The sequence below is a fragment of the Bicyclus anynana genome, chromosome 23 (genome assembly GCF_947172395.1).
Source record: "Bicyclus anynana chromosome 23, ilBicAnyn1.1, whole genome shotgun sequence".
NCBI lineage: Eukaryota > Metazoa > Arthropoda > Insecta > Lepidoptera > Nymphalidae > Bicyclus > Bicyclus anynana.
Window position 1 is genome coordinate 8,308,548 of NC_069105.1, and position 22,284 is coordinate 8,330,831.

Genomic DNA, 22,284 nt, shown 5'->3' on the forward strand with positions numbered 1-22,284 from the left:
CCACCGGTTCGGAAGGCAGGTTCTGCTGAGAAGAACTGGCAAGAAACTCAACATTTGCTCTTCTTCTTCTACCAATAGGTACATACCACTTTCATCGTCCGCTACGATTTCGGAAAACGAAAATAGAGTCAATCATGGCACATCGGTTGAATGTCCTTTTCAGCCTTTAAAACAAAGTCAAGTTTTCAAAGTAACAAAGGTCTGGCGATCACAGGTTCGTCTCATAGGCTATTATATTATAATCTAAGCTTATCTTAGCACATTATGATCTGATTGCTTGTAAATCTATCACAACTCGATCACGTACGAGCTAAACCGATGCAGATGTAACTCGATAGCTGATTTCTCGGACTTGTCGAACGTGATGTCTTTAGCCAACCACTTTAGCATTCCGATATATAGGTACAGAGGGAAAAAATATATATATTAATAATTTAAAATGAGATATCACTGTTTTTAACCTTTGGATAACTTTGCAGGCGAGAGTCTAACTTGAACATTACATAAAAAGTAACTCGTATGTAGTGAATCGTACAGTATCGTCAATTTTAAAATGGTTTTTTAATTTAAAGTATTTATTAATGAAGATAATACTTAAATTAGCTAAACTTATTATAAAAATAAAATATAAGGAAATTTAACTACAACTACAAAAATAAAATAAATTAAAATTAAAACTAATACCTAGAAATAATTATCCAAATTTGCCGCCCTTGGTAGGGTGCCCATCACGCAGGCAGCATTCCCGCGCTGAATTGCGATTGAATTTCTTTGTAATGGTTTTTGTAATTTCAAGTAAAACACTTTCTACAGAATCATTAAGTTTATTATAAAACCTTACACACAACCTCAAGATACATAATTAGCAGTTTAAATTACTTTTACACAACCCCACGAAAAAAATTCTGTACCCTGTTAAATTAAGTTTACGTGTATCTACTAGATTATGACTAATTGTGCTAGTTCTAGTAATTCATCTAATACAAAAATTTTCACCTGATGTGAAGTGATGATGCAGTTATAGATGGAACGGGCTAACTTGTTAGGGGTAGGATGATAATCAACACCCTTCGGTTTCTACACGACATCGTGACAGAATCGGTAACGCCTTTGCCGGTAGGATGGTATCTAGCCACAGCCAAAGCCTCCCACCAGTTAGACCTGGACCAATTAAGAAAACCTCAATCAACCCAGCCGGTGATCGAACCTAACTATTTATAATAGTTTTAGGTAGGTTTCGAATTTCTTTAACCCATATCCCTAAGCATCCTAGTCCTACAGACTTGAGGGTAAGCTTGACAGTGTGTAGCCGGCGTTAAAGTTTTCAAATTCCCAACGGCATGTGGCAATTAAAAACAGATGATATCAGTTTAATGGATACACGTATCTTGAATGCGCAGTCAAAACCGCATTAGACGATCTTTAGTCTCTCGCTGCGATAGCAATGGAATGCGATAGTGCTGATAGCGACTGATAACAATGCGCTTGTATTGTTTCAATTGAGCGCACAACTTGATAATAATTATTACGATGTTAAGGCATTATTGGTGTATGATTTTTGTAAGAATCGTGTGTACATTTTTTTAGAATTTAAGCTATCGTGAACGTTTCGTCTAGAGCCTAAATTCATCTAGAGCCGTGATAGCCCAGTGGATATGGCCTCTGCCTTTGATTTCTGAGGGCGTGGGTTCGATCCTGTCCGGGCCATGCACCTCCCACTTTTCAGCATTTTAAGAAAGTAAATATCACGCATTTCAAACGGTGAAAGAAAACATCGTGAGGAAACCTGCATACTTGAGAATTTTCTTAATTATCTGTGTGTGAAGTCTGCCAATCCGCATTGGGTCAGCGTGGTGAACTATTGGCCTAACCCCTCTTATTTCGAGAGGAGACTCGAGCTCAGCAATGAGCCGAAAATGGGTTACAAACGACGAAACTATCATGAGTGTTATTTATATTAATTGATTACGAAACGCGGCTAAAACTGATTTGATACAACGAACCCATACGGGGCCTTTAGTCATGAGCTGGTTCTTGCACGATCCAATCTAGTCGTTTGTAGTAATTTTGTTCGCCTCAGTTTCGACGCGCCAGTGACTTATCTAATAGTATAAAATCTTTGGCTGATAATGATATTTTATTTGCAGTATTTGAATCCAGGACAATTATAAGATAACCGGACAAAGTAGCGGGTCTAGGATGAAATACCTAACAGTCGCCGTCCTAAACGGGAAAATGAATGTCAGCGTAAAAGACTACCATCGTTCACTGAGCGCACAGACATTTTTCAATGTTATAAGACATTATAAAATACTACACCGATTTTATAAATTCTTTCACCAATGGAAAGCTACTTTATTAGCGAGTAACATAGACTATATTTTATCCCTATATTCCAATGGGAACGGGAACTACGAGGGTTAAACTGCGAGACATCCACTAGTAAACGATAAAGATACGAATAAGTCTTTGGTCACGAATATTCGCAATTCATCGAATTTCACAATCTCGAGTAAATATACGTTTTGTCAAACGATGTATCATTTCGCAAGTTTATACATTAATGTGATCACTAAAATATGGGCGATCACAAAAATTACGTCGACTTTTTAAATAGAATCCTAATCGAGCTATATATTATGTTTATAATTAAGAAATAACGGATCCTAGGCTAAAAGCCAAAGAACTAATCTTTTGAACTGTTTAAAACATATTTTAACACGTTCGCTTCGGCACGAGATCAATCGACCTTGTACGTCTAGCGTATTCAAGATTTACGAGGTCGATCGACCTCGTACCTCACCACACAAAGTTTTGTATGAAGTCAAAAAACCTCGTACCGCACCAGAGTACAGTAAAATCAGTACCGCAGCGAACAATTTTATATTTATTCTAAGACAGTAACATGTCGTAGTATGAAAATTAACTGAGCCCTTATTGGACGTTATGGACGATGCAAATTCAGATAAAGGCATCATTTTAATTCATTCATACCCTTGTTTCTTTGTGGCTTACCTTTACAATAATCGCTTGTTTGTTTTACTACTACTAAAACTAGTTTATTATTCAGAAGTTTTCTGTTTTTTCATTATTATGTGAATTGTAACTAAGATACAATTATAACAAATCAGAGTTATTAGGCATTGAGGTTCTTTGGGAGGGTCAAACTCAGACACGATAACTAAACTGTCTAATCTAGGTTTGCACAATATTATAAGAAAATCCTACTAATATTATAAACGCGAAAGTTTTTATGGATGTTTGGATGTTTGTTACTCTATATCGCTGCAACTACTTAACTGATTTGGCTGAAAATTGAAATGGAAATATATTTTACTCTGGACTAACACATAGGCATACTTTTTATCCCGAAAATCCATGGATTCCCGAGATTTGCCAAACCTGGTAATTTTGATGGTATTCGGCCTCGGCTATTGAACCGAATCACCTAAAATTTGAAGTAGAGATAGATTATAATCTGAATTAACAGGCTACTTTCAAACCCGGAAAATCCATGGTTCCCGAAGGATTGTGAAAAACTAAATTCCACGCGGACGAAGTCGAGGGTGTCCGATTAAATAAAAATTGGTACCTGACAAGTGACAAATAATACACCCGCTCTTATACTATCGCGATGCAATAAATTACAAAAGCTCTTGTAGAAAAGGAATAAACATTTAAAACAAGATCTCTAGCGTCTAGTTAAATGAAAGCCACACATACGACGGACTGACGTCCAACGGGATCGCCCCAGTTTGTGACACAAGATACATTGCCTTCTGAACCGTTAGTAGAATCACCGCAGACTTGACCTTTAAAAATTAATAATGAACTATGCTTACTGGAAAAAAAACATTTTTTTTAATTATTTACAAGCTAGCCCTTGCCGATGTCGTGTAGAAAACGAAAGGGGTGTGGATTTTTATCCTCCTCCTAACAAGTTACCCTGCTTCCATCTTAGATCGCATCATCACTTACCATCTGGTGAGATTGTAGTCAAGGAATAAAAAATAAAAAAAGTTAAAGAAGCTTTTAAATCCTTATAGGTATTATGATGAAGTTTTGTCCACTAATTTACGCAAATCACGCTGGGATTTATTATATTATTAATGTGAAAAATAATTACTCCAATAAGAAACAAGTCTACAGACTTCTAATTTTTTTTTATTGTTAAATTCTTTATAAAAAAAAAAAAAAACAAAATACACAGTACTGTTGACACAGAACTGCAATTCAAGCTTTTATTTCATCAATTAAATATACTTACGAGTAGTTAATAAATGTTCATGCAATTATATCACCACTCACCTCTAGAGCCTCCTGCGCTGTGTGGAGGTAGTCCCTCAGCATTGCTTCCTGAATGCCGAGCCATTCTAACCGCGGGTCTTCGAGCTGCGTCACCTCTGGAAAAAGAAATGAACTTTTGAACAAAGGCTTTAGCACGCTTTAGGCACATTATATGGTTTTTTTTCGTGTTGAGTTTCGATGACTCCATGTGAGACCACTACGGCGTCACCGGGGGGTTTTGGCGAGCGTAGAAGCATCGCCTGATGAGACCCGAAGGCTGAAATAAAGATAGAGGACGGAACGACTCTCTAAGGGCGTCTCCTATGAGACTCGGACCTCGGCTTAGAGGCCCATTCGGGAGGGTGTAACCGTGACCTGAGTGAATCAGTCCGGACGCCCCGAGATCGTGAGTTAGAAAACCCACGTCCGGGTGACGTTAGATATCGGGGACCTCGTCTTCGCCGGCGAAGACGCTGTGTTGCCTGGGAAATATTATGGTAATTATATGGTATGTAATCCACAAACATTTCCCTAACTGTACCAAACTGAATCTTGCAATCTCAACGCATCCTTTTAGATAAATATTGTAAGATTATAATGTATATTTAGTGTAAAATTTAATAACTAGATAGCGTTAGACATTACACATAAACTAAAATCCATCTATACTAATATTATAAAGCTGAAAGGTTTGTTTGTTTGAACGCGCTAATCTCAGGCACTACTAGTCCGATTTCAATTTTTTTTCAGTGTTAGATAGCCCATTTATCGAGGAAGGCTATAGGCTATATATTATCTCCGCACAGGAACGGGAACCAAGCGGGTGAAACCGCGCGACGTCAGCTAGTAAGTAATGTATGTGTGGTTGCAGGTGGTAGTCTCTGGATCTACTAAAACGATTTTTAAAATTCCGCGGGATTTGTGAATAACAGAATTTCACACGAATGCAGTAGACCGCTAGTAACCCCAATACGAAGTTTAAAGGGTCGGAAATAATCTATTAAAATTCGTGGTATTTTAGGGGTATCTCTCGAGCTACTGAACCTATTTTAAAAATTCTTTTACCAATAGAAAGCTAAGTTATTCGCGAGTGTCAAAAACTATGTTTTATTCCCGTATTCCCACGAGAACGGGAACTACGCCAGCGAAACCGCGGGGCGTGTGCTAGCAAATATATGCCTCAACGATAATCGTGTCTCAATATACTATCGCTGCTCCTATCTAACGCATATTTCGATTAAACACAGTCATATGACTGTAATGTGTACGCAGCTCACCTATATTATATTTATCTATACAATATCCGATTAAACAATACCCCACAGTCACCGCTTAGGAATTCGTCAAATCATTATCGACTACCGAACAATTGATAGATTTGTTAGGGTAACCATTCGTGTTGAATTCATTGTCTTTGTCCGTTTTATAGAAAACAAAGCTTATAAAACTCGCAAATAACGTGGCTTTCCAGTGATAAAAGAATTTTTAAAATCAATTCAATAGATCCAGAGATTACCCCTTACAACTTCACAAACGTTACCTCTTTATAATATAAAGCTGACGCCGCGCGGCTTCACCCGCGTGGTTCCTGTTCCCGTAGGAATACGGGGATAATATATAGGCCATAGCCTTCCTCGATAAATGTGCTATCTAATACTGAAAGAATTTTTCAAATCGGACAAGTATTTCCTGAGATTAGCGCCTTCAAACAAATAAACAAACAACTCTTTAGCTTTATAGTATTAGTATAGATTAGAGTGAAATGGGATGGGGTACCTACAAGTATGTACGTTACACTAAAATATCTCGTTTGTGAATAAATAATAATTTCAAGATGGAATTGAAGTGAACAATAGGTATATTTTTCACATCATTAAAAATAATGATGATAAGCAAATTCCTTAACTCACTTAAAACTAAAGTTGATAATTATATTGGACAATGACCTTTATAATTTTACAAACGAACTTTGGATCCGGTAAATATGACCTAAATAGTCTAAATTTGTTATCTTAACATTACGAAAAATAATATGTTGTGTACGGATTATTAACTTTTTAATTTCTTACTTTGTCTCCATCTATATAAGGATTACTTATAACAAGTTTTGTTTACAATGAGTCAGCCTGAGGCGACGTCGCATAAAAAATTTAAAAATGGCGAGACATTTTCGCATTAAACACAATCAAGTATTTCTGTATTAATAACATATTTACAACGAAAATACCTATTTCTAGAACCGACGCTTCATTATTTATCCTTAATGCAACCTCTCGTTAGTGTAATTATGTTGTGGCCTATCTCACAGTCAACCGATTTCGCCTAGAGCGAATTTTTTGCATAAACACTCGCTTGTAATAAGCTTTTACACTTCAGTTTCCAAGTACTGTCGATATTATCTCAATAACATTCTTACAAACAACGCTTTCGTATTTTATAAGACATAATAAAAATAACCAGCTGATCTGTGAAGGAATATGAACCATTAATCTGTTTTTAATAATGGGCCCCAGAATTCCTCCCTGTGGAACACCTTTACAATAATATTAAAAGACGCTTTTATACCTTGGTATTCAGCCATTTTCGATATTATCTCAATAACATTTTTTACAAACAACCCATCCTGCAACGCTTTCGCGTTTTATAAGACATAATAAAAAATAACTAGATGAACTGTGGAGGAATATGAACTATTAATCTGTTTTAATGGGCCCCAGAATACCTCCTTGTGGAATACCTTTCTGATAATAAACTTTGCAAAAAATAAAACATAGGAAAACTGTAGAAAATCAGAGGAGGAAGAACATCATAAGTAGGTAAATAAAATACTATAATAATGATCTATAAATAGTAATGATAACAGTTTAATAAAGCTATTGGAAATAAACAACTATAACTAATCGCTTTTCATTATTATATTAAGTCAATTTTAGTAAGTATTTTTTCTAATAAGAACTATATACAGTTATATATAATAAATGCATTACGGAAATTTAGCGTATATTACTTGTTGATAATGTAGATAGCTTTCCACTTTCTAAGAATTTTCAAAATTGGTTAAGTGGTTCAGGTTTAAAAGCGTAAGAAACAAACTATCTTACTTACACTTTTAGTCTAGTCAACTTACTTATAAATACTTAGGTATCTTACTTATAAATACGATATTTCTGACGCCGGGGCAATATACCCATCGCGTACACGTATGTATGCATCATAATGCTAATCTAGATGTTTTTGTACGCAGGAATTTCCATTTAGTAGGCCACTATCGCCATTAATTATGTGAACGCCCCGAATATGATCACATGAGGACGAAACACGGGCATAATATGACATTTATATTGGCAAAGCAAATTGAAATTCAATTTCTTCATCAGGCGATATGTATGTAAATTAGCACCTGACTCGATAAACTTTAAAGTTCTCAATAATATTGTAAAATTAAGTTCTGGTCACGCGATTCCATCGAAGCGATTTGGTGTTCCGTACGAATTCTTTTAACGATGGATACTTATGCGCTAGAGCTTAGGTGATTTATCTATACACTGTAGTGTACGATACTTACGAGTACAATCATTATATTTCTGGACCTCCTAAAGCATCTTGGCGGTCATGGATTCAATCCCCGCTTGCTGGATTATTGTCTGTATGACTATGCTTAGTTTTAGGAGAAAAGAGAAAAAAAAAAGGCGTCAGCTAGTTGGAATATAAGACTTTTCGTTCAATTGAAGAGGAAATAGGCATATAGGTGTCATCAAATCAAAGTGTAAAAGTAAAGTAGTAGTAGAGCTTTTTGTGATAGCAGAACCGCCATGATTTCTTCCGCCAAACAGCACTGCTGTGTTACAGTCAAAAAGTTGTACCTAAAAGTGGTGTACCTAATTAAGGCACACAAACGCACATGAGGTCTAAAATCTCACGCTTCAAGTCGACGGACAGGGCGGCGTTTGTATACCTTGTAATGTCTAGCACAAGGCGATATTTGTAAGGCTTGTTCCTTTCATGACCTGCGAAGTGTTACTCTGTTTAACCATTCGCTGCCCGCGAGTATTTTACCGAAAAGCCCGTCTGCGTTGAAGAAGCCGACAGTCAGGGAATGCGGTTTTAATATACCGTTGTGAGCCATTTAAAAAAATCTTTATATTCCTCTATCGCGCGGAGCATGATACTGTGCTCGCCTATTGCCCTATGTTTACTTTATATTTTTTACACGTCACGTAACGGATACGAGGTTATGAGTCAAGAGGTTAATGACGATGGTTTCCCACTCTCCCTCAGGTGGGCCATCTGCTTGATCCATCAATTGTTCCAATCAAATTAAAAACTTTACACAGTATTCTTATTCCGTAAGTACAAGGGTTTATTAGTAATTTCAGCAAGGAACCCTGAAATATGTGCTCAGTTGTGGCAAGTATGTGAACGTAGATTCTTGTTAATGCCTCAACCACTTTGCATACTTAGTTTACAGCCTCTAGGTTTGTTATCGAGCTATGCAATCTCCCCCATCCCATACCTATTTTCTACGTTCGCTTGTAATATTTATGTGCTTGCATCCTCCTAGCTTTTTACCGACTTTATGGAAAGAGGAATAAACATTAGCATCTACTACAAAACGTTTTAATAGAAATAAAATACTTAATGATTATTTGTCACTCTATCATGGATATCATTTAAACTTATTCATTAATATACTAGATAAATGTGGTTAAAAATAAATGAAAAATGGTGGATTTTAGTCAGATCTTTTGAGACGCCCAAAATATGCAATTATTCAATACTAGCAATCGCCCTGTGGTTTTACCCGCGTAGTTCCCGTTTCCGTGGATATACGGGGATAAAATATAGCCTATAACACTCACAAATAACGTGGCTTTGGTGGTAAAGGAATTTTCAAAATTGGACATCAGAGATTACCTCTAAAACTCAAAAACCTTACTATATTAGCAGAGAGGTCTATTTTTTCAAAAAGATTTTTTTTTTCAACTTTTATACTTATTCAAGTACTTACCTTCTGTGCTTACGTTTCTTCCACAGTGGTTGTCTGGAAGAGATCGCTCTTTAGCGACAAGACCGCCATTTGTACATTAGTTTCTAAGTCTTATTATAAGTTATTGTTTATTTTTGTTTTTAATGTACAATAAAGTATATTTCTTATTCTTCTACCTTGTTTGCTATCAAATACAAGCCATTTATTTAAAGAGTATGTAGCATTATGAGTTGGATCCCTTTACTGGGTTGTGCCACACATCGCAGGATATTGTTAAAGAACAAATTGTGTTGTGTGGCATAATGGGGATGATGACTGGGTTTAATTATATTGATTTTTATGATGCATTCGGGTAAATAAGATCAATGTTAACTAATTTATACATAAAAAGCAAAGATTGTCTGATACTTGCAAAATAAATAAGATTATAAAATTTCAAAATCTATTAAAAATCTTTTATCGTAATTAGATGAAAATTCATACAGTTATCCCTACATTAAATGTGTCATTTTTCAATAAATGATCTATAAACATAAACGCACAAATAACAAAGATATTAGTAATTTTGTTTGAACGCCCATACAAATCTAACGATCATTACGACCTACGACGTCATTAATTCGTACAATTTTGTATGGGGCGTTTTTCAGGGATCTGCGGCAGCGCCGCAAATATGACTCTTTAAATCCCTGTAGCTCCTAAAGTAATGATCGCAGATACCCTGTTACTTTTACAAAATTGCTTTACTATTAGCATACTCCTAATTTATATACAATTTAAAAAACAGTCATCATCCCTATTCTCTAATAAAGCTTTTTTCTTTCTTTCTTTCTTACTTCGTACTAAGTCGTTTTATGCATTCGTTTATGGATGCATCCCTTCTAAGTTTTATTTTACGTAATTCCGTACAAGAATGTTCACGGTACATAGCGATAAACTTCAAATTGATTGGACAAGCCTCATTGGACTTGGACGTTTATAAATAACTTTTTCTTTTTTTTTAGGGATTCCTTTAAATAATCTATAGGTATTAAAGAGGTAAAGTTTGTAGCTAATCTCTGGATCTACAGAACCGGTTTCAAAAATTCTTTTACCTATAGAAAACCACGTTATTTGCGAGTGTCATAGGCTATGTTTTATCTCTGTATTCCCATGAGAACGGGAACTACGCGGTGAATAGATGGTAACATCACAAAAACAATATTACTTTTTTAATTTAAAGGAATGCGCAAACCACAAAAAGGGAAATAAAAGGGAACCCTTATTTTGGGCTAAATTGAAGTGCGTTTACATATTGGCTCCTTAGGACGACAAAAGCAAGGCATGCACAAGGTTGTTAACTAGGGTAGGCATTCCAGTAGCGTGCACTTCATACAATCATTACAGTATTACATACCCTAACAAATATAATGTTATTGCTTATCCAATGCAAATTTTCCCGGTTTTTGGTTTAATTGACTTACTAGAGCATACCCTGCTCAACAATCTTATGCACGCCACTGTAGACATTATAGGTACAAATTATACTAAACGGAGTCTTCTGAGTCCTAAAGGCAGTACATTTTTGAATGTAGTGTGTAAATTCTGTATCAAACCCAGGACCTTCAATAGTACTGCGCCAAAGAGGTTGCAATTAAAATGAATCACCTTATTCTAATGCTAAAGTATTTAATCGGCCGACTCCAACTTCCGTTATTCGCTAATAAACGCATTGACTCATCTGTGCTGCGATGTCGGACGATGCAAATTAATTAATTGCAAAAATTAAATGTCAGTGGAAGATATATGAGTATGTATCATTAATTAATTATTATATTTTTGTTGGATAGTGTTAACCATACTGTGAGAACCGTGATAGCTCAGTGGATATGACCTCTGCCTCCGAACCCGGGGGTCGAACCCCCGGGTTGGGCATGCACGCACCTCACCATCACCACACCATCCAGGCATGCACCTCCAACTTTTCAGTTGTGTGCATTTTAAGAAATTAAATATCACGTGTCTCTAACAATGAAGAAAAACATCGTGAGGAAACCAGAGAATTTTGTTCATTCTCTGCGTGTGTGAAGTCTGCCAATCCGCATTGTGCCAGCGTGGTGTACTGTTGGCCTAACCCTCTCATTCTGAGAGGAGACTCGAGCTCAGCAGTGAACCGAATATGGGTTGATAACGAACGAACCATATTGCAGAAAATTGCAAACGAAAATCGAACCCACGTCTCTCTAGTTAACGCAGAGGTATCTGTGGCACAGTAGTTGTGGCGCGGTGGATTTACAAGACGGAGGTCCTGGTTTCGATCCCCGGCTGGGCCGATTGAGGTTTTTTTAATTGGTCCAGGTCTAGCTGGTGGAAGGCTTACCCCTGCAAGTAAATATATACCGCCAAGCGTTCCAGTACGATGTCGTGTTGAAACCGAAAGCGGTGTGTATTTTTATCCTATGAGGCATAAAACCCATAAATAATATGATTGAAATAGAAAATCTCCATTAAATAAAGTCGGTAAGTAAAACATCTAATCCCACTTCTGCAAAATGGCGATTGTCCGAAGTAAGTATTGCATTTCGATCGTGCCCAAGAGACAATTTCGCTTACGATGGTATTCAATTGCCGTTGTCTCTAATCTGATTTGAGTAGCAATCAGTTAGCCCGGCCTTGCGTTGAGAATTGAGCATAATAACTGATATAGTGCAAGAGATAGCCGCTACATCGCATGGGGTATGAATAAAAGAAATTTTGTGTCGCGGTGCTAAAAAAATTCACCGAATCATTTCACCGCGGCTAGTTGCCTCGATTGATGACAGAAGGGCTGGCTCGTTTAAAGCTCAGAAGAACCAGCCTGGCTCTGTCCAGCACGGAAATGCAGCCAGTATTCTTGCCACCATTCCACGTGGGCATGATTTGTACAGTTATTAGGATTAGTTAGCTTAAGTTCCTTAATGTATACTTCTCAATAAAAAAATTCGGTATTATGAATCGGTAACAATTAATTAAAAGTTACGTCTTCTTTTAAGAGTTGTAAACTCCTGTTATAAGGCTACATGCATTGACTTATAACAAACAGCCGTTTATTTTTTAAATACAATTCTAAATTATTATTCTGATTGTTCTATTTCTATTTCTAAAACTAGACGATAATTGGCATAAAATCATTATAAGACAAAGTCGCTTTCCGTAGTTTATATAACGTTTAAAACTTTTTTAACTATGCAACAAATTTCTGTGAGGTTTTCTTCGTTAGATATGTGCAATTCAAGAGGCAGAATCATTCGTATAGTAATAACGATTTTCTGAGAAACTAATGATCCGAATTGTGAATGTTTATCATTATTTTAAAGTGTCACAACATTAAATTATACTACAGTATCTTCCTTTATCATTTTCTGCTACATTTATGATATTGTTTAAAGAAAACAAAACAAAATTAATTTAAACTCGTTTCTTGCTTTCCCAGGTAAAAAAAAGAAAAAGAAAAGCTTTCTTTCTTTTCTTTTCCCTATCCACTGTCGCATCCACGTCTCTTGGTGTACAAGATCGCGCACTTTGGATGTCACGCGGCAATAGAATGGCCCAGGAATGCAAGCATCACTCCGTAAGTGGTGTTTTTTATTGCCGCTGGAATAGATGACTTCGGGTCATCACATTGATGCATGCTTCGGCGTACTCGGAGGTAAAATGGAATGACTTTTATTCGTACTTGTCGATTTGTCGTGGACAATAGGGATGATAACAGTTTTTTAAATCTATACTAATATTATAAAGCTGAAAAGTTTGTTTGTTTGATTGAACGCGCTAATCTCAAGATGTACTGGTCCGATTTGAAAAATTATTTCAGTGTTACATAGCCAATTTATCGAGGAAGACTATAGACTATATATTATCCCCGAATTTATATAAATTCTATAAATTCCCCGCGCGGAATCACCACGCGGGTGATTCCGCGCGGCGTCAGCTAGTTTGTATATAAATTAGGAGTATGCTAATATTAAAGGAATTTTATAAAAGTAACCGAATATCTGCGATCAATACTTTCGAAACTACAGGGATTCAAAGGGTCTTATTTGCGGCACTGCCACGGATCCCTGAAAAAAGCCACATACAAAATGACACGAATTAATGACGTCGTTGATCATAAAGATCGTCAGATTTGTAAGGGCGTTCAAACAAATTTCTTGTCCTGAGATAAGGGGTCTTCATAAACAGATAATAATAATAACATGCCATCTCTCTGGTCGGGGGTTAAAATCAAATAGCATGCAAACAAAGTCAGAGGCAATAGTTACTTTATACGCTCTGATAAAGTATTTTACTTTTATTTTCTTTTGGATTCTCGTAATTTCGTGAACGGGCGCGACATTTCGTTCCGAAGGTCTTATGCCTTCATAACTTAATAATAACAAGTTTTGAATCTTTTATAATTTTAATGTAAAAATAAATTAAATCGTATAATATTTACAGTTTTATTTTTAAACTACGACTAATTTAATGTCTAAATCCATCAAAAAATCTTGATTCGAAAATATTTACAATATTGTTATCCGTGGTTATACTGGTAGCCAGTAGACAATCGTCCGAACTGGTGTTAATATTTACAAATAGTCAAATTTGACGTTTCAAAAGTGCTTGTAAATTAAGCGTACTTGAAATAAATGAATTTTGATTGTTTTACTAGGGTTTTTTTTCCTATCTGACTTCAAAACATCGGGAATCGACTGCTTATTCTGACGCGACTTCGTCCGCGTGGAAATCAGTTTTTTAATCACACGGGAACCATGGATTTTCCCGGAACGAAAAGTAGCCTATGTTTTAATTCAGATTAAAATCTATTTTCAGTCAAAATTTCAGCCTAATTGCTTCAGTAACCGTAGCGTAAAGGAGGAACAAACACACTGACAGACAAACTTTCCTTTATAGTGTGAAGTCTGATGTGATGACAATATTGAGTTATTTTAACCAAACTATAATTTTAAATTAGGATATTATTAGAGCCTCAATATCTCAACGGTAAGGGCGGTTGGACTCATCACCGAGGGGTGGTGGTTCAATCCTCACCCCGTTGGTCTATTGTCGTACCCACTCCTAGCACAGCCTTTCCCGACTAGTTGGAGGGGAATGGGAATATTGGTCATATTACAAAAATATGACAAATATTCTTTTAAAAAAAAAATATTGCAAAATTTGGTGTGGTTACATTTTCGACAACATGATCAAACAAAATCGAAATTCATTTATTTCAAGTAGTTTTAGTTTACAAAGCATTTGTAACATTAAGGTTGACTATTTGTAAACACTCTAACACAGGTTTGGAAGGCAGGATCTGTTAATCCAGGCCATTACCATTAAAATTTGTTAATGATTAAAAATCAGATAAACATTATTCGCCAAGTAGCATTTGAGAGATGGTTTAAAAATAGAATAACGAATTTATTTTTCAAAACTTATTTATATATAGCGCAAACTTCATTTGTTTAATACAACAATGACACTATTTTACCGTGAGGAGATCTTCAAGTCGAGATAGAAGATAGAACTATATTCAATGAGAACGGTTTATAAAAATACCTAAAAACCGGCCAAGTGCGTGTCGAGATACAAGCAATGTAAGGTTCTGTGGTTGTAGGTACATCACCATTCATCATTATCTATCCATATTCGGCTCACTGCTGAGCTCGAGTCTTCTCTCACAATTAGAGGGGTTAGGCTAATAGTCCACCACGCTGGACCAATACGGATTGGCAGACTTCACACACGCAGAGAATTGAGAAAATTCTCTGGTATGCAGGTTTCCTCACGATGTTTTTCCTTCTGCAAAAGCCTTCGAAGCCTGTCTGCAAACCTAAGAATTTTCTTAGTTCTTAACGTGTGAAGTCTGCCAATCCGCATTGGGCCAGCGTGGTGGACTTACAGCCTAACCCCTACCATTCTGAGAGGAGACTCGTGCTCAACAGTGAATCGAATATGGGTTGTTAATGATGATGATCACTAATGGTCTCCGAGCTAGACCGCGGACAGATTGACAGATTAACGTGAAACTTCAAGGGTTCCTTGTTGGCTACGGAACCCTAAAAGCGTACATTTCGCCAATTCTATTGCGCGTTAGTGGAATAATAATAGTTAAAACAGTGGCTGACCCGGACCTCGTCAAGGCAGGCGGGTCCCGTTACTCAATCCGTATCTCTGTTACGTTAATCTACGGAATAAAATCAACACCTTGTTACACGTTTCCGGTTTTGATTTTTTTTCTCTCTCGCTTTTGATTACTGTGTGAGGCAGTGCACCTGTGTATCACACTTGTGCACTAGAATATTTTTATATTTATTCCTTTATTGTACTGATTGTATTGACAATCTCAGTATGATATTTTTTAAATTACCAACAAAGCCGCTCATCATGAAATCTTGAAAACCACTTAACGTACAAAGACGACATTTGGCAGAGATGTAGTTTACAGTTAGTAGACTTCCACCAAAAACGGTGATTTCTCGAAAAAGATTTTGCGAGAGAGTTGGATTAAGGCGGACGAAATCGCGGGCGTCCACTAGTACTTTGGTCCATAATGAGTAAGTTATCGGCGACAAACACACACTTTAGCTGCTTATAATAAGAATAGTATAAATTAAGTATTAACGCCCAAGGCATGCAAACATTAAAAATAATTTCGATTAAAAAATACGATTAAACTAAACTGGCTTTAAGGTCGCCACAAACGGTCAATTATTCTCACGTTTCTGTAGCACCCACGACTATAATTGATCGTGTGTTGGTCACTGCGTACATGACTTGTATAGTATGCCGCGTGGGTACTGCCGTTTGTTTTTCAGAAACGTGAGAATAATTGACCGTCAATGGCGACCTTAAAGCCAGTTTAGTTTAATCGTATTTTTTAATCGAAATTATTTTTAATGTTTGCATGCCTTGGGCGTTAATACTTAATTTATACTATTCTTATTTTAAGCAGCTAAAGTGTGTGTTTGTCGCCGATAACTTACTCATTTGGTTACTTAACTATACTATTAAATATCATGTGTCTCATGCGGTGAAGGAAAAACATCGTGAGGAAATCTCCATACCTGAGAATTTTCTTAATTCTCTGCGTGTGTGACGCCTGCCAATCCGCATTGGGCCTGCGTGGTGGACTATTGGCCTAACCCCTCTCATTCTGAGAGGAGACTCAAGCTCAGCAGTGAGCCGAATATGGGTTGTTAATGATGTATACTAGCCAATGGATTGAAGTTGTCAAGTTGATTCAAGTCAAAGCGAAGCTTGACGTTTTGAGAAAATTCAAGTAAATTGATTCTGATTCTCAGATGAAAGAAAAAGATTTTATCTACTAAAGTTAGTATCTCATGGCAGCCCTAAAGATAACGGTGGAAGAATGGAAGGAACAGTGCATTTCGCACGGACGCGCACGCATTCCGATGCATTATTTATGAACCCGGGACTTTTCCGCCATTTTCTGGATTTTTAACGACCACCCAACATCAGTGGCGTCCTTGTTAGGCTTTCTAATGATTTTTATACCACCATTGTCTTGCTTATTTGGTGTTTGGATTAATTGTTCATCATTATCAACTTATATTCGGATCATTGATGAGCACGAGTCTCCTCTCATAATGAGAGGGGTTAGGCCAATAGTCTACCACGCTGGCCCAATGTGGATTGGCAGACTTCACACACGTATTTTTTTTTTCTTTTTATTCTTTTTACAAGTTAGCCCTTGACTACAAATCTCACCTGATGGTAAGTGATGATGCAGTCTAAAAAATACGGGCTAACTTGTTAGGAGGAGGATGAAAATCCACACCCCTTTCGGTTTCTACACGGCATCGTACCGGAACTCTAAATCGCTTGGCGGTACGTCTTTGCCGGTAGGGTGGTAACTAGCCACGGCCGAAACCTCCCACCAGCCAGACCTGGACAAATTAAGAAAATCTCAATCTGCCCAGCCGGGGATCGAACCCAGGACCTCCGTCTTGTAAATCCACCGCGCATACCACTGCGCCACGGAGGCCGTCAAAATTATATTAAACTTTCGCATTTATAATATTAGTGTGATGTGATGTGATATCCATACATAGGTACATATTCATTACAACAATTAATATGTCGTCACGTCATCAACCCATATTCGGCTCACTGCTGAGCTCGAGTCTCCTCTCAGAATGAGAGGGGTTAGGCCAATAGTCCACCACGCTGGCCCTGCAACCAGAGAATTAAGATAATTCTCTGGTATGCAGGTTTCCTCACGATGTTTTCCTTCACCGATTGAGACACGTGATATTTAATTTCTTAAAATGCACACAACTGAAAAGTTGGAGGTGCATGCCCCGGACCGGATTCGAACCCACACCCTCCGGAATCGGAGGCAGAGGTCATATCCACTGGGCTATCACAGCTCTAATTATTAATAATTATTAAATAATTAATTAATATGTATGAATGTATATTGTATAGATATTGAAATGTAACCCAGCGGGAATCGGCTTGTATGAACTCTTCGCCGCTAGTAAGTCGTCATGATAATATTATGTTTGTGAAATTTTAGACGGGTTTTATTGCACATATAGTATATCGCGTAGTGACAGGTGTTTTGTATGTGAAATATAACATGTGTGTTGTGTGTGAGAACACATAATATCATGTTATGTAACACAATTATTGTGAGAGTAGGTACTTTCGAATGTTTTCCTTTAGTGAAGTTTATACCATGGCGACTGAAATGTGTTTGCACTTACATACCACCACGGCTCGGCGTTCACAAGGTGTCTAACAAGGCTTCAATAGCTCAGTGGTAGAGGCTGGACTCATCCCCACCCGCTGGACTATTGTCGTAGGTATCCAGTCCCCACAGTGTATTTCGACTAGGGGGAGACTTTTTTACAAAATAAAAAAAACTCAAAACTAATACGAACATTCTTAGAAAATTTCCGGAAAAATATGGAAAATTACTAGAAAATTCCGAGAGCTTGCGGTAACTAGATACTTAATTTTGTGAAATAATAAAAATTTTTCATTTCATGCTTCTATAGGTAAGTAAGTACAGTTGCCAATTATAAATACAATAAAAATAATTCTTGCACTTTAAAGCTTCTTTCTACGAAACAAATAAAACATTATTTATAAAAATTGTATTATAGTACATTGGTAATTTAATCCGTAAAGTTTAACAATAATCAGATCTTTAAAACATTAGTTACAGCGGCTAAAGCATTGAAAAAAATTACTCAAGAAAAATTGGCAAAATCCGAAAAAAAAAGTAACTTTATCACCCTAGGGATTTTTGGAACTATTCAAATAAGTATTAGAGAATTAGGTGGCGTTTTATCCATTAATTACGGGACACCCTGTAAATCCATGAAGCAACCACTCAGCTAAACGTAAATCAAACCGTTCAATAATTCATACAGTATAACTAAAGCAAAGCCTTCAAGAGCCCCCCGCGTTGAGCATTTTTCACCCGGCCGCGTGCTGAATAAACCAAGAGGCATAAATCCTCGTTACACCCAATTCCCCTTACAATGTTTATGATATTGATGGGCCATGTTTCTTTGGACAACCGTGGCTTTTACAATTTTTTAAATGAAAACTTCTTTAGGCACGTTTTGAGCCAAACGCTATTCCACAAGGATGTTCATGTCACTTGACAGTGTGAATTTCGAACTATTGTATATATCTCTCTCTCTGTCTTTCGTGTTAGACAAAGAGAAATAGAAATAAACTCGAAAAATCGCGTTACTGACCGTCACGCCAATCAGGCACTTTTTGGAAACGGAAATCACTTTTATACAGCTATTCTGCAACGATGTTTTTGACTCGAAATTTCGAATTATTCTCTCTCTCTCTCTGTCTATGGTACCGTGTCAGACAAAGATATACAGAAATTGATTGGACACTTAGACTATCGAGTTATAAAAACGGCGTTACTGACTATCACGCTTAAATGTATACTTTTATATATTTAGCAGAAGAGTTTAGTTGAACGAGCATTAAAATTCAAATTCAAAATACATTTATTTCAAGTAGGTTTGGTTTACAAGCACTTTCGAAACTTCAAGTTTGACTATTTGTAAAGACTCTAACATCGGTTCGGAAGGACGGTTCTGCTGCCGGCACATGAATAATATTAATATAGATGCCTTGTATCAATATTTTTAAAAACAAGCATGAATATAAAGAGACTAGCTGACGCCGCGTGGTTTCACCCGCGTGACTCCCATTCCCGTAGGAATACGGGGATAATATATAGCCTATAGCTTTCCTCGATAAATGGGCTATCTAACACTGAAAGATTTTTTCAAATCGGACCAGTAGTTCCTGAGATTAGCGCGTTCAATCAAACACACAAACAAACAAACAAACTCTTCAGCTTTATAATATTAGTATAGATGTTAAGTAAAAATGATTAATAATACATACATTAGCAAGTAATAGTAAATACAAAATGGTGGTTACGCAAAACTGGACGAAGTGACTGGCACTCTACTGTAGAGCCGGCATTCGCGGCTGACTAACCTTGGTCATTGCATGAATTAATAACCGATTTTGACTTACGATCTATAATAATAGGGACACATTACTAATACAAGAAAATAATAACAACACTAGATATTTAAAACAATACACCCGTGCCCATATATGCTTTTATCTAGCTATAGAAAAGAAACAATTCAAATTCACTTTCGAAATTCGAATCACTTTCCACGCTAGCGGATAAAGTAGAATTTTGCCCATCAATTTTGAGGTTGAAAGTAAGCTTTTCTGACCTAGTTAAATAAAATCCTGTTCTTCTTTCTTACTTACGACAGGAGTTACAGAATAAGGTAATTGACTCCTATCAAATTTAATATAAATAACATTAATTTCGTGTAGTACATGATATGGGTCCGAAATATATCGATATAAATTAATAAAAGTTAAGTATTAAAATTATGTGATTTAATAAATTTTTCCAAACGTCAAAAACGCTGTCGTCCATTTTGTGACGTCATGATGTCACTAAATTTTACACAAATTATTTTTATATATCATATTTTTATATCATATGATAAATATTTATTTCATATCTCAAAATAATATAATATTTTTTTTCCATGTAGTAGAACGCTAAAGAACAAAAAAACCCTTTTAAAAAAGTGTCAACTAGCCTATTACAGAACATATAGATCGCTTAAGCTAACACTATACGAATAATAAAAGGCATTCACGATTGAGAGAGTGTATAGCAATTCAAATTCGAATGGCTTTCTTATAGGATAAAGTAGAAATTTTGCCCCTTAATTATGAGGTAGAAAGACAGCTTTTCCAATCTAGTGAAATAAAATCCTATTGTTTATTTCTTATTTACGATAGGAGTAACAGAACATATAAATCGATAAGCTAACACTATAAGGATAAAAGGCATTCAAAATTGAGAGAGCGTATTATAACAATTCAAATTCAAATGGCTTTTCCAACGTAGTGAAATAAAATCCCATTTTTTCTTTCTTACTTACGATAAGCTAACAACTAAATAAGGATAATAAAAGGCACTCACGATTGACATGATTGATATAATACGGCCCAATTTGAGGGTCGTACGCCTCCTCCCAACCCAAGGGTAACTCGTTGCCAATGCAGTCTGCGAACGTCTGCGGCTTTGTGTATCTGAAACAATCGACATTTTTTATCACTACCGAGAAATTATCAATTGAAATGATACGGAGGCATGTGTTGTTGTTGTTTACGTCTCGATTAGCTTGCCAACACATTTGTTACTGCGATTGTGATTAACCACTGAACCACAAGTACCCTCCAATATCTTGTCCTAGGTTCGAGTCCAGTGGCACTAATGTGCGACCATCAATCTCATGAAGAGGAATAGAAGTGCAACACTTTCAAACAACGCATATCTATGAATAGACTGGTTGACGCCGCGTGGTTTTACCCGCCTGGTTCCCGTTCCCGTAGGAAAACATATAGCCAATAGCCTTCCTCGATAAATGGGCTATCTAACACTGAAAGAATTTTTCAAATCGGACCAGTAGTTCCTGAGATTAGCGCGTTCAATCAAACAAACAAACTTTTCAGCTTTATATATTAGTATAGATATAACTTTCAATGCGTTTCATAGACTGTGTGGAATTCATATGATCTAGATTGGCATTCAAATATTCCAAAAATTGTTATTGAAAACATAAACATACGCCCTTTTCGAAAATATTCGGCGATCATTAATTTTAAATGTCAATCAATTTTAATGTCACAAAAATTTTAACCAGGAAATAACAAAATAACTAGTATCTGATTTTAAGTAAAATTTAACAAACAACCCATATTATTAAATGTTATCCAAATTAATTCAGATTTAAAAAACTGCTCTTTATTCCAAACAAGGTAGTAGATAATTATATTTTTTTGAAATTTCGAAATATTCTATTTTTACCTAAAACGCAAGTGTAGTCAACAAGTTATTAAAGTAATGAGTAGAATAAATACTTAAAAAAAAATTAAACCGACTTCAAATACGCACTAGGTACACTAACACGAAAAACTTTACATAACTGTTCCCTATTACAGAAAAAAAATAGTTAAAATCGGTTTTAACCGATTTTGAGTAATTATCGTAAATACATACAGACTGTTAAAATCATACTCCAATTAGGCTTAGTTTACAAGCAATTTTGTCAGGATTATGTCATAATATAAATTAATCTAATGGTGATAATAATAGTCGAAAATTTAAGTTACGAGGGTCCCAAACGGGCCTTGGTCCGAGAAGAGCCCACAACAAACTCAGCCAAGGTTTATTTTTTTGTTTCCCACCATTTTACAAACTTATTCAACACACAGTCGTATAATACAGTTTAACACCAAGCTTTTTTATCATTAATATAATCATTAACACTATAGTAAGACTTTCCTACCAGCGTGCGTTTAATAAACACTTTGAACTTTTTGAGAGACACTAGCTGACGCCGCGCGGTTTCACCCGCGTGGTTCCCGTTTCCGTAGGAATGCGAGGATAAAATATACCC

The 22,284-nt window shown here is 36.3% G+C and overlaps 1 protein-coding gene across 1 annotated transcript in view; it reads right to left on the bottom strand.

The window, feature by feature from the left end:
* The window catches only part of LOC112054571 (protein kibra), a 118,510-nt gene that overhangs the window by 67,727 nt on the left and 28,499 nt on the right, over positions 1-22,284 (bottom strand). The window contains exons 2-3 of the mRNA XM_024094406.2: positions 20,805-20,914; positions 4,309-4,403 (exon numbers count right to left, since the gene is read on the bottom strand). Of these exons, the coding sequence (XP_023950174.2) occupies positions 4,309-4,403; positions 20,805-20,914 (205 nt within the window). The remainder of the gene's footprint in view (positions 1-4,308; positions 4,404-20,804; positions 20,915-22,284) is intronic.